Raw genomic sequence first — 13,031 nt, 5'->3', positions numbered from 1 at the left:
TCTTTTTTTATTTCTGAGGTTTTTTTTTTTTTTTTTTTTTTTGGTACCGGGCATCAAATTTGGGCCCTTGTGTTTATGAGGCAAGGTTTGGAACCACTAAGCCAAATACCCAGCTAAGACATCTTTATTTTGAAGCACATTTTATTTTATTTTTTGGTACCAGGGATTGAGCGTGGGACCTTGTGCTTGCAAGTCGGGTGGTGGAACCACTGAGCTAAATCCCCAGCCCCTATTTTATTTTATTAGTACTTGTATGTACCATATAATATTTACATTGCTTGTGTGAAGTCAGCACATGTGCAGAACACATTTTCATTCTTTTCTTCATCCTCTTTCCCTTCCCTCCCTCCTCCCTCCATCTCTGTTTTTTTGAACAGGGTCTCACTGTGTAGCTCAGCCTGGCCTCGAACTCATGGTGATCCTCCTGAGTGCTGGGACTACAGGCGTGCACCACCATGCCTGGCTTCCCTCAATCTCTTGATTCTTTTCCCCTTTGACAATGATCTGTCTCCTTACTTCCTGTAATCTTTTGTTTTTATGTGCTTTATTTTTACTCTGGATTTCTCATATTAGAGAAACCAAGTGATATTTAAGCTTATATGTCTTATTTCACTAAAGATTGTGGTCTTGGGCTGGGCATTTAGCTCAGTGGTTCCACCACCTGCCTCGCAAGCACAAGGTACCAAATTTTGTCTCAAGGTGTAACATTTTTCTACAGAAAACTCATGTTTATCCTTCTTTGTGGTAGAGTAGTACTCCATTATGTGTAAAGACCACATTTTCCTTATCCATTCATCTGTTGATGGACATATGGGCCACTTCCAAGATTTAGCTGTTACGAATTGTGCTGCTATAAACATGGATGTGCATGTGTCACTGTAATGTGTTCTTAACTATTTTGGGAAGACACCTAGGAGGAGCGAAGCACATTTTCACCCACTATAGAGTTTTTGGTTGATACCAATCTTTCAGCAATTTAAATAAGGATTTAGTTCTGTTGCCTTCTAGCTTTGATTATTTCTGATTCAAAATCTGCTGTACATTTTTTTTTTTAGATTGTATGTTGTTTGGTTACATTTAAGGTTTTCTATGTTTGATTTTTTCAGTAGTTTGTCCTAAATTCCATGTTTGTTTTTAATTTTTTGTTTCTAGCTTGAGGTCTGTAAAGCTTCTTGAATATGTATGTTGTTGAGTGTGTTTGTCAATTTTGTTTTGTTTTTTATTTTTTTGAGATAGGGTCTCACCATGTAGTTTAGGCTGTCCTTGAACTCACTATGTAGCCCAATGTGGCCTTGAACTCACTGCAATCCTCTTGCCTCAGCCTCCCAGGTAGATGGGATTACAGGCATTGCCATTTGTCAATTTGTTTGTTTTTGGTACTGGGAATCAAACTCAGGACCTTGAGCTTTTGAGGCAGGCGGTGGCACCACTGAGCTAAATCCCTGGCCCCTTTGTTTTGTTTGCAGTTCAGTCTGGCCTTAAACTCACTATGTAACCCAGGTTGGTCTTGAACTCACAGCAGTCCACCTGCCTCAGCCTCCCAAGTGCTGAGATTATAGGTGTATGCTACCATGCCCTGCCAATTTATTGAATTCTTTTTTTTTCTTTTTTTCTTTTTTGGTACTGGGGATTGAACTCAGGTCCTTGTGCTTGCGAGGCAGGTGCTGGAATCACTGAGCTAAATCCCTGGCCCAATAGTATTCTTTACATTTCTTTTCTTTTCTTTTCTTTTTTTGATACCAGAGATTGAACTCAGGTCCTTGCTCTTGCAAGGCAGACATTGGAACGACTGAGCTAAATCCCCAGTCCTTGTTTTTTTTTTTTTAAGGCAGGGTCTCACTATGTACTTGAGACTGACCTGGAATTCACTATGTAGCCCAGGCTGGTTTTGAACTCACAGCAATCCTCCTGCCTCAGCCTCCTGAGTGCTGGGATTACAGGCGTGCACCACCATGCCCAGCTTGAATTCTTAATATTAGTTATTATATGTCTTAGTTCTAGAATTTCTATTTGATTATATTTCATTGATTCCAGTTATTTATAATGGTCTTCAACCTTTTTTAAAATTGTGGTTCTGAGGATCAAATGCACAGCCTTGTTAGGTATTCCACCACTTATTTACACCTCTAGCCCTTCCTTCCTTCCTTTCCTTCCTCTTTTTCTCTTTCTTTCTTGGTTTTTTTGAGACAGGGTCCCATCGTGTAGTTCAGGCTGACCTTGAACTGTGGCAATCCTCTTGCCTCAGCCTCTTGAGTTCTGGGATCACGGGTTTATGCATCACAGCCAGCATCATGGCTACTTAAAATTTCCTGTGTGATAAAATTTTTGTTTGTATTTTCTCTTGATTTCCTCTACTTTGGCTCTGTTACTTTGCTTACCTAGTAATTTGTGTTGAACATCAGCATGAAATATGATTAAATTGCAAGGCCCTGGCTGTGTTTGTCTTCCTTTAAGGAAAAGAGGGAGGGAGAGAGAGGAGAGGGAGAGATTTTTTTCAGACCATCTTGATTTAATTGAGGGTGGGTATTGTTAAGGTGACTCTGGCTAGTTTTCACTTATTCCCAAGCTGTTTTTCTTATGTTCTTATACTTGTGGCAGCGACTTTACTCCTAGGAAGTGTTTCTTACTCATAGGGCTAGCCGCATGAGTGGTGATTACAGGCGTGCACCACCATGCCCAGCTTGAATTCTTAATATTAGTTATTATATGTCTTAGTTCTAGAATTTCTATTTGATTATATTTCATTGATTCCAGTTATTTATAATGGTCTTCAACCTTTTTTAAAATTGTGGTTCTGAGGATCAAATGCACAGCCTTGTTAGGTATTCCACCACTTATTTACACCTCTAGCCCTTCCTTCCTTCCTTTCCTTCCTCTTTTTCTCTTTCTTTCTTGGTTTTTTTGAGACAGGGTCCCATCGTGTAGTTCAGGCTGACCTTGAACTGTGGCAATCCTCTTGCCTCAGCCTCTTGAGTTCTGGGATCACGGGTTTATGCATCACAGCCAGCATCATGGCTACTTAAAATTTCCTGTGTGATAAAATTTTTGTTTGTATTTTCTCTTGATTTCCTCTACTTTGGCTCTGTTACTTTGCTTACCTAGTAATTTGTGTTGAACATCAGCATGAAATATGATTAAATTGCAAGGCCCTGGCTGTGTTTGTCTTCCTTTAAGGAAAAGAGGGAGGGAGAGAGAGGAGAGGGAGAGATTTTTTTCAGACCATCTTGATTTAATTGAGGGTGGGTATTGTTAAGGTGACTCTGGCTAGTTTTCACTTATTCCCAAGCTGTTTTTCTTATGTTCTTATACTTGTGGCAGCGACTTTACTCCTAGGAAGTGTTTCTTACTCATAGGGCTTGCCTCTTAGTCCTGTCCTAAGGAGTTGCCTTGGGAGGCTTCACCTGATAGCCTGGGACATTTACCTCAATCTGACACCTTGAGAAAACTTGAGTCCCCACCTCCAGCACTCTAGCACTGTGAGCTTGTTGACATCTGATTGCGCTTGGTTTGTGAGAGTCTTAGCCTGCTTGTGCACAGTTTAGGGTTTTGGTGATGCTTAAAGAGGAAATTGCAGACAGAATTTTGGGCCAATTCTCTGTAGTTCCCCCTATCCCTTTAGGTCTCAGTCCTGTTGGCCACATGAAAATTCTAGCTCTCTTCTGTTCTCTCCTTATCCTTCTCTTCTTTTGTTTCTTTCATTTTTTCACTCAGTCCAGTAAGGTTTTCAGACCTTCTATTTCACTGGAACTCCTCTTCCAGATCCCCAGTCCTTTCCTATTGCTAACTCCAGTGATCGCTTCTCCATCCTTTTCTTCCCCGATCTTCGAACCAACCTTCGAACAGTAGTTAGCTGAGTTGTCACTCCCTCTTCCATGCTCCTTTGCTTGGCTTCTGGTACTGCATTCCTGGTTCTTTCCCAGGCTGACATTCCTGTTCCAACCCCTGTGGAGCTGCACTCCTTACTTCCTTCGAGATCTGCTCACAGGTCATTTTGGGAGACCTTTTCCTACTACCTTAGGGTTGAAGATTCCAGCCTCATTCTCACCCTGCACTCTATGTATTGTACTTATTTATTTGAATGTTGCTTATTTACTCCCAGCAGAAGTAAACTGTGTGGGAAAAGTTTTTTTTTTTCCTCCTTTTTTCTTAACTGCTGTAACCTGGTGCCTGGAACTACATGTAGTATAGTAGGTATACAATAAATATTGCATGAGTGATTCACCAAATATTTATTAAGCACATCCTGTACTTCAGAGTCTGTGATAAGAATGTATCATTAGTCTAAGGCCTAAAATTAGAAATACTTCTATGCACCTGAGGATAACACTGAAATTTTTTTGTTGTTGTTTTTTGTTTTTTGAAACAGGGACTCACTGTGTAATTGAGACTGACCTGGAACTCACTATGTAGCCCAGGCAGGACTCAAACTCACAGTGAATCTGCTGCCTCAGCCTCCCAAGTGCTGGGATTACAGGTGTGCGCCACCACACCCAGCTAACATTGAAATTTAGTATTGGCGTATAACATATGAAGGCATGTAGTTGAATGAGGCAATATTTGAAATCAATGAAAATTTCCTTTTTAAGTCTGAACAACTTTACTAATAACTTTTTTTCTAAATGTGAAGTCTGCATTCTACTTATGTGAAGGTGTTGACACCATTTTTGTGGGTTTTTTTTATGTGTGTGTGTGTGTGTGTGTGTGTGTGTGTGTGTGGCTTTTATTTCTGATTTACAGCAAGCTGTTGAGGAGAAAAGGGGTATCTCTGGATATAGTTACACCCAGGAAGAGCTAGAGAGAGTGTCAGCGCTGAAGAGTGAAGTCGATGAAATGAAGGGACGCACGTTGGATGACATGTCTGAAATGGTGACTATGCTTGCTTTTCCCTTTCTTTACAATCTTCTAGTGCTAGAAAGCAGGTGATTTTGTATTTTGCTTTCAGGGAAACATTGAAAATTTCATCTCTGCTCAAGACTTCTATTCTTTAATCTGTTTTTAATCAATCTTATTTGAATTTCTCCATTCTAATGAGACTGTTAACTTCTAGTAGTTTATGCATTTTGTATTCTTTAATTTATAAAAGTTATATAACACTAAGGAAATATTTATAATAAAAATAAATTTCTCCAAGTCATATTACCCCACCTAACAAAATATTTCACTTTTTGTATATGTCCTTAGTATCTTTCTATATACAAGGCTGCACCTCAGCAGAAGACACTGGTACATTCTCATCACACGTATAATACTGAAATCTTTCCCTTCCTTGTTGCTAAATAACTGCTGCCTGAAACTGTCGGTGTCGCCTTGTCTACTTTGGGCATTTCCCTAGCACCTTCTGGATTTTAGAAAACCTAACTCCTCAGAAAATTAGTATTTAGTACAAAAGAGAACTTCAAGCCCCTGTTCCTTATGATTAGTATCCCGATTGGTAACTACTTATGGCATTCAAATTATAAAGTACTGTGAAGATCATTCCATCTATATTTATGTATATTTTATATGACCTACATAGCTACCTATATTTGTATATAACACAAATATAGTAATTATACAGAGGCAACTTTGCTGTTTATTTTATTAATTTAATAATAGATTAAATTATTTTCCAGTCTTGATAACTGAAATTTTAAATGCATTTTGGTTAAATGGTACTCCATCTTACTGAGGAATAAAAATTTACTAAGTCCTTTTCACAGTGTTTGGCATGGAAATAATTTACAGTTTTTACTCTTTAACATTACAAAATCATTTTTATGCATATAGTATTTTCTCTTTTGAATCTTTTTAAACACATCATGAATTTTATTAAATGGCAGGTAAAAAAACTGAATTCCCTGGTATCTGAAAAGAAGTCAGCCCTAGCCCCAGTTATAAAAGAACTACGCCAGTTGCGTCAGAAATGTCAAGTAAGTGAATTTGATTTTGTGGGTTTGTTGGGTTTTTTTTAGTGTTCCACTATCGGGTATTCTACTTGGGTAATTACAGAAATCAAATTATTACTGTTATTTTCATGTGGTTCTGCAAAAAAGAGTAACATGACCTGTGAAGGTTTTGGTTTAATTCATGCTCTCGTTTTGTTGCGAACTAGTGGAGAGAGGGAGGAAAAGAAGAAATTTATCTGAAATCCACAAATGCAACCAAATAAGACTTTTTTCTTTAAATTATATGCACTTCAGAGCTGGGTGTGGTGGTACACGCCTGTATCTAGTCACTTGGAAGGCTGAGGCAGGAGGACTGCTGTGAATTTGAGGCCAGCCTGGCCTACATAGTGAGTTTAAGGCCAGCCTGAACTATATAAGCGAGATCTTATCTCAAAAAAACCTAAATTTGTCAGTCAGTCAGTCAATCATATGCACATCAGGACTATAAATAAGAAATCAGGCCAGGTAAAAAGCTTATCCTGTTAATGAATGATGATGTTACTTTTAATGAACTTGGATCAGAGGCAAGGTTAGGGCCAACTGTAATATCTTATAAAAAATGATGAAATACCATTACTTGAAGCTAATTTTAACCCCTACTTTTTTTTTTTTTTAACCAGGGATTGAACTTGCTTGTGAGGCAGGCAGCAGAACCACTGAGCTAAACCGCACGTCCTTAACCCCTACTTTAAACTGTTATAAGGTCAATACCCTCCACAAATCCAGATCAGGTGGTCTCCAGCATTTGTCATTAGCAGTAGTTATTGCATCATACTGATATTGGTGAGATATAACTCCCAGACCGCTAGATGTCAGATATGCCAAGTCCATGTCCCCTGAAATCAAAGAATGAATTTTGAGAAACAACGGGGTTAAGAATAGCAGGTTTATTAGCTGGGCGTGGTGGTGCACGTCTGTAATCCCAGCACTTGGGAGGCTGAGGCAGGAGGATTGCTGTGAGTTTGAGACCAGCCTGGGCTACATAGTGAGTTCCAGGTCAGTCTCAACTATGTAGTGAGACCCTGTCTCAAAGAACCAAAAAGCTGTGGATTGAAAATATGCTCCAGGTTTGAGGATTTAGCTCACTTTTTCTGCCACCTGCCTTGTAAGCACAAGGACCCGAGTTCAATCTCCAGTACCCAAAAAAAAAACCAGAATAGGAGGTTAATGGGCCTTGCAAGCTCAAGGTCCCGAGTTCAATCTCTGGTACCAATAAAAAAGAAGGAAAAAAAAGAAAAAGAATAGGGGGTTAAGAGTTAAACAACAGAGTTTAAGATTTATTGAGAGGCTGCTCAGTGTTCCTTAGAGGAGGGGACCTGAAAGTGGGTTGCCACTGAGGCCACTTCTCTAAGAATGTTTCATAGAACAAAATCACAAGGTGGGTCAAACTGTATTCAACCAGTACGATTACAAGTACAGCCACTTAGCTAATACTGATCCAGTAGGGAAGTAGATCATGTGGCAAGGGTACATGGAAAGAACAAAGGCATTTTTGGGAAGGGGTGGATCTAGATGATCTGGTCACCCACTTGGGTGACTCATGTCTATCTGGATTTTTTTTTTTTTGACAGAGTCTCACTATGCAGTTGAGACTGACCTGGAAATCACTATGTAGCTCAGGCTGGTCTCGCACAGAGATCCTCCTGCCTCAGCCTCCCAAGTGCTGGGATTACAGGCGTGCACCACCACGCCCCACTTGTCTATCTGGATTTTACTGGAGCTGGTGATACCAATATAGTGTATTCCAGGTTATGGTTTATCTCTTAAGGAGATCTCTGGTCAGTGTATCATTATTTTGAGGCCTGGCCTTCAACAAATGCACCTCCATTCTAATGTCTTTATTTTTTCTGTTGAGTTTCTTGAGAGCTTATTCCCTCTCTGACTGTATATTAATTTCTATCTAACTTGGCTGCCTATAATAATATAATAATAAAATTTTAAGTCTGGCTGGATGTTGTATTGCACACCTGTAATCCCAGCAGGATCACTGAAAGTTTGAGGCTAATGTGGGCTACGAAATGAGTTCAAGGCCAGCGAGACTCTGTCTTAAAAGAAGAAAAGAAATTTTAAGACTGAACATGAGCTGTGCTAGATGTGCCTAAGGATAGACCTAAAAGACCCTTCATGAATCCCATCCATAGAGAGGTCAGAGATAAGCAACACAAAAAATCATATAGATTTTTCATTTAGTTAAATAGGATTTTTTTTTTTATAGACAGTCTGAGGTAGATTTAGTGGTTTTTCCAAATAGACAGCTGGGTAGTGAGAGAATGGGGGCTCAACTCTATCATGTGCCATACATATCACTACCATCACAGGGAAAATGAAGAGATGATCTCTGTTCTCTGGAGTTTATACTCTGTTAGGTGGGAGGGCACAAGCATGTGACATAATCAAGCAAAATGAAAGCCCATTTTAAGAACAAATTAGAAAACAATAATTAGAATAATACACCTAACTGAGAAGGAAAGAGGAACCAGATGAAGTGATAGGAAGGAAACACTTCAGAAAAGGAGATGTTTGGCTGAGTGTGGTGGCACATGCCTGTAATCTCAGCACTCGGCAGGCTGAGGCAGGAGTATCGCTGTGATTTAGTGACCAACCTGGGCTAGATAGTGAGTTCCAGGGCAGTCTGAACTACATAGTGAGACCCTGTCTCAAAAAAACAAAAAAAGAAAAAAGAAAAAAAGAAAGAAAAAGAAAAGGAGATGTTTGAATAAGATTTTTGTATTAAGGATGTCAGTAGTTGTTTTTGTGGATACAGTCTAATACATTGATTTTCTTAAGCAACTTTAGAGACAAATACCCGTGAAATGTATTTTTAGTGATGTTAAAATGTCTCCCTATTAGTAAGCTAATAAATCTGTAAAGAGTTTTTTATTAAATCCACTTACATTTTAAATGAGGAGTTTGTTAAAAGATGCTTAGGACAAGACAGGAGTGTACTGTTGGGGAAATGTGAGGGTCAGAACCACAGTACATCTGGAACAGGTAGAGGGGCCCTGCCACCAGAGAGCATTTGGTCAGAGAAGCTTCAGGAGGCTCAGCTGTGGGAACTTGTGGGTAGTCATAATGAGTTGATAGGAATAATATTTACTAAGCCTAGCTACATGCAGTCCACTATGACATTATTCATTTAGGCCTTATGACAACTCAAGAAGATAGAAACTCCCCTTCATGCAAATGAACAGATAAACCCTGAGAGGCTGTGTCTTGCCCACAGTCATATAGCTGGGAAATGGCAGAGCCAAGTTCTTACTAACACTTCACTAATAACATGACTCAGAGAATCTCTGTGTAAACGCCTCTCTGTTTCTGTCAGCAACCACTTTTCACTTCTGTTCCTTTTCTTTTTGTTTCTTTTGGTTTTTTGAGACAGGGTCTCACTGTGTAGTTGAGACTGACCTGGAACTCACTATGTAGCCCAGGCTGGTCTCAAACTCACAGCAATCCTTCTGCCTCAGCCTCCCAAGTGCTGGGATTACAGGCATGCGCCACCACGCCTGACTTTCTGTTCCTTTTCTTTGGTTTAGGTTTCTCTTTTCTGAGCTGATGCACTTGTAACTCCAGTTTTCTTATGGGCCATCATTATTCATATCTCACAATATGGCCTTTCTCTCTACATACTTGGTATTAAAGATTTCTAACTACTAACTGCTTTATTTTCCCTGCTTCCCCCCCCCCACTTCGTGTGTGTGTGTGTGTGTTGCTAGAGAACACAACTAGGGCTTGGATACTAGGCAGGTGCTCTGTCTCTAAACTGTGTCCATACCCTTTATTGATATTTTTTTATTGTTTTGAAACAAGGTCTTGCTACATTGCTACATTTCCCAGGCTGTCCATGAGCTCCAGGACTCAAGTGATCAATCTTCCTACTTCAACCTAATTTACATCAGTGTGCATGGTGTGTGTGGGGAGTGGCGGGGTACTGGGATTTAACCCATGGCCTTTGTTCTGAGCTATACCCAACCCTCGAGTCCTTTTTTATTTTTCACTTACTCTAAATCACCCAACCAGGCTAGTCTCAAACTTGCAGTCCTCTTGCCTCAGCTTCAAAGAGTGCTGGGGTTACTGGCATGTGCCACTATTGGCTACATTTTTTGTTCTCTTTTTGGTACTGGGGATTGAACTCAGGACCTTGAGCTTGTGAGGCAAGCACAGTGCCATTGAGGTAAAGCCCCAGCCCCAAAGGTTTACAGCTCTCCAAGCCCTTCCTTCCTTCCTTCCTTCCTTCCTTCCTTCCTTCCTTCCTTCCTTCCTTCCTTCCTTCCTTCCTCTCTTTTTTGTACCAGGGATGGGCTCAGGACTTTGCACTTACATGGCAGTTTTGGTGCCACTGAGCTAAATCCTTGGCCCTCTGACTACCACGTTTTTCAAGAACAGTGGTGTTTACAAATACTTTACATTTCCCGCTGGGCATGGTGGCACACACCTGTGTAATCCCAGCACTCGGGAGGCTGAGGCAGGAGGATCACTGCAAGTTCAAGACCAGCCTGGGCTGTACAGTGAGTTCCAGGGCAGTCTGAACTACATAAACCCTGTCTCAAAAAAACAAACAAAACAAAACAAAACAAAACTTTACATTTCCTTCTTTAATGACAGACCCTTGGATATTTAAGCAATTTTTTTTGGTACCAGGGATCAAACTCAGGATCTTGCACTTGTAAGGCAGGTGGCAGCACCACTGAGCTAAATCACTGGCCGTAAACAATTTTTTTAGAGACAAAGTCTTCCCATGTAGTGCAGGCTGGCTTTGAACTCACAGTGTAGTCCAGGCTGGTCTCAAACTCATACCAGTCCTCATGCCTCAGGCTCCTAAGTTATAGGCATGTGCCACCAGCCTGATATTTAAGCAATTTTATAGTGAAGTGTTACTATATTTCCTTTTTGTTATACTTATAGTGTATTCTAATTTTGAAATTAAAAACTATGAAAATTAAGAGCATCATCAACTCAGGATGAATAACATATTTAAATATTTTATTATCTCAAATTATAATTGCATCTTGAATAGTTTCTTAGGATCAGTTCTATAAATTGTGTGTAATTATATGGAATAAATTACAGTTAATTGCTAATATATGAGAAAATTAAACAATCAGGTGATTATTAGATTCGTGGAAATATTTGATTGTTATTTTAAAAGTAAAGCCATACTTTTGGCAAAGAATTCAAACTGTTCAGAATTGTTTAAAGGAAAAGAATAAAAATTCTTTTTAGTTCTGCACCTCTAGCACACTCCCAAGAAGTAACAACTATTAAGTATTCTTTATATGTTTTCCAAGAGTTAATAAATGGATAAGTATTTAGCGGCTAGCTTAAATTTGTTCTCCATACATTTGCTTTACTTTCTGGACCACAATTTTTTTAGGGGCTGGGGGCATAGCCCAGTTGTATAGCTTGTGCTTAGCATGGAAAAGGTCCTATGTTTACTATCTAGCATGGGTGCCTGCACACACAGTTTTAGAAAACAACTTTTGGAGCTGGGCATGGGGTACATGCCTGTATTCCTGGCCCTCGGGATCACCATGAATTCAAGGCCAGCCCGGGCTGCATAGTGAGTTTGAGGCCAGCTTGAACTACACAGTGAGATCTTGTATCAATAAACCAAAAAAAAGAAAACAACTTTTGGGCTGGGCGTGGTGGCACATGCTTCTAATCCCAGTGCCCAAGTGGCTGAGGCAGAGGATTGCTGCAATAGTGAGACCCTGCCTCAAAACACACACAAAAAAGCCGGGCATGGTGGTACATGCCTGTAATCCCAGCACTTGGGAGGCTGAGGCAGGAGGATCGCTATGAGTTTGAGACCAGCCTGGGCTACATAGTGAGTTCCAGGTCAGTCTCATCTATACAGTGAAACCCTGTCTCAAAAAACCAAAAAAAAAAAAAACCAAAAAATGTTGGGAAGGAGATGGAAATCTGTTCTGAGTAGTATTTGTTTACTTTTGCCTGTTATAATTTTTTGCCTATCTTACACTTTATACTTTTAAAAAATTGTTTTAAATGTATCTCTTGGACAGATCTTGAATTAGGTTTTGCAGTGTGGCACAACTGGAAAGTTATTTTAGTGGATAAGTTTAGCCCACTTATATTTATTGGTACACAGACATATTTGATCATAGTGGTGCATTTGTGTTTGGCTTTAGTTTTAAAGCCTATAAAAATCAGTCTTTCTCTGTCTCTTGCTCTCACTGTGTGTGTGTGTGTATTTGTGTTTGCTCCCACACATGATGTGTGTGCCCCAGTGCTCTGACTTACCGTGTCATCCCAGCCATTGCAACTTTCATTCTACCATTAGTCATCCATTTCTTAGTATTATTAATCCCCATTGTGAGACATAATGAAATTAGTATCTTTTTTCTTTCTTCTTTCTCCATTCCCTTTCCTCAAGCACCTGATCTTAGTTGATTGTACTGTATTTCTTAGTATATGCCTTCATAGGTGAATATGCTTTACTGTGACTTGGTGTGTTAGCTATAAATGACATCCTCTCATGTCCCCTGCCTACTCCTAGTAATTAAATAATAAGAAAAGCTGCTTGCTTGCTCTTTCACCAGCTTTTCCTTTTCTTCTCCCTGCAGGCTTTTTTTGGGGAGTTCCTGCCATGTCAGGATAGGTAACATTCACATTCTGTGATGTTACCCCTGCTCCCATTTTGTGTTTAGGGCTAGGCCTGTAACTGTTACACCCAGTGCCTCTTACTGGTCCTTTGTTGCTCTTTGTCTCACTTCCCTTTGAGTGTCTGTAACATGTCCTGTAGTGAAGTCCTCAGAAGAGGCTCAGAAGAGAAATAAATAGTCCCTGGTTAGTTCTTGCATGTTCTAGAGTTTGTTCCCTATATCATTCAACTTCAGCTTGATAGATCATAGTGTCTTTCCTTGAGGATATTTATTTTTATTTTTGGTACCAGGGATCTAATTCAGGTCCCTGCACTTGCAAGGCAGGTGGTGGAACCACTGAGGTAAGACCCCGGCCTGAGGATTTTTAAAATATAGCCCCCCCCAAAAAAGAATTAAAAGAATCATACCACAGTGAATAAATAAATAAATAAAATATAGCCCCAATCTGCCAGGGTTAAATGTAGCTGTGAAGAGACCTGAGACCAAC

General features: G+C 39.8%; 1 protein-coding gene across 5 annotated transcripts in view; it reads left to right on the top strand.

Moving 5' to 3' along the window:
• Ift81 (intraflagellar transport 81) overlaps positions 1–13,031 on the top strand; it is a 78,530-nt gene that overhangs the window by 39,368 nt on the left and 26,131 nt on the right. For all 5 annotated transcript variants that reach the window (XM_033762448.1, XM_033762449.1, XM_010604415.2 and 2 more), the window contains 2 exons: positions 4,738–4,866; positions 5,820–5,909. In XM_033762448.1, coding sequence (XP_033618339.1) covers positions 4,738–4,866; positions 5,820–5,909 — 219 coding nt within the window. The remainder of the gene's footprint in view (positions 1–4,737; positions 4,867–5,819; positions 5,910–13,031) is intronic.

This window comes from Fukomys damarensis, unplaced genomic scaffold (assembly GCF_012274545.1).
Source record: "Fukomys damarensis isolate Sample0158 unplaced genomic scaffold, DMR_v1.0_HiC HiC_scaffold_12, whole genome shotgun sequence".
NCBI lineage: Eukaryota > Metazoa > Chordata > Mammalia > Rodentia > Bathyergidae > Fukomys > Fukomys damarensis.
Note: the sequence above shows the minus strand (reverse complement) of the source record. Positions and strands in the feature narration are given on the sequence as shown.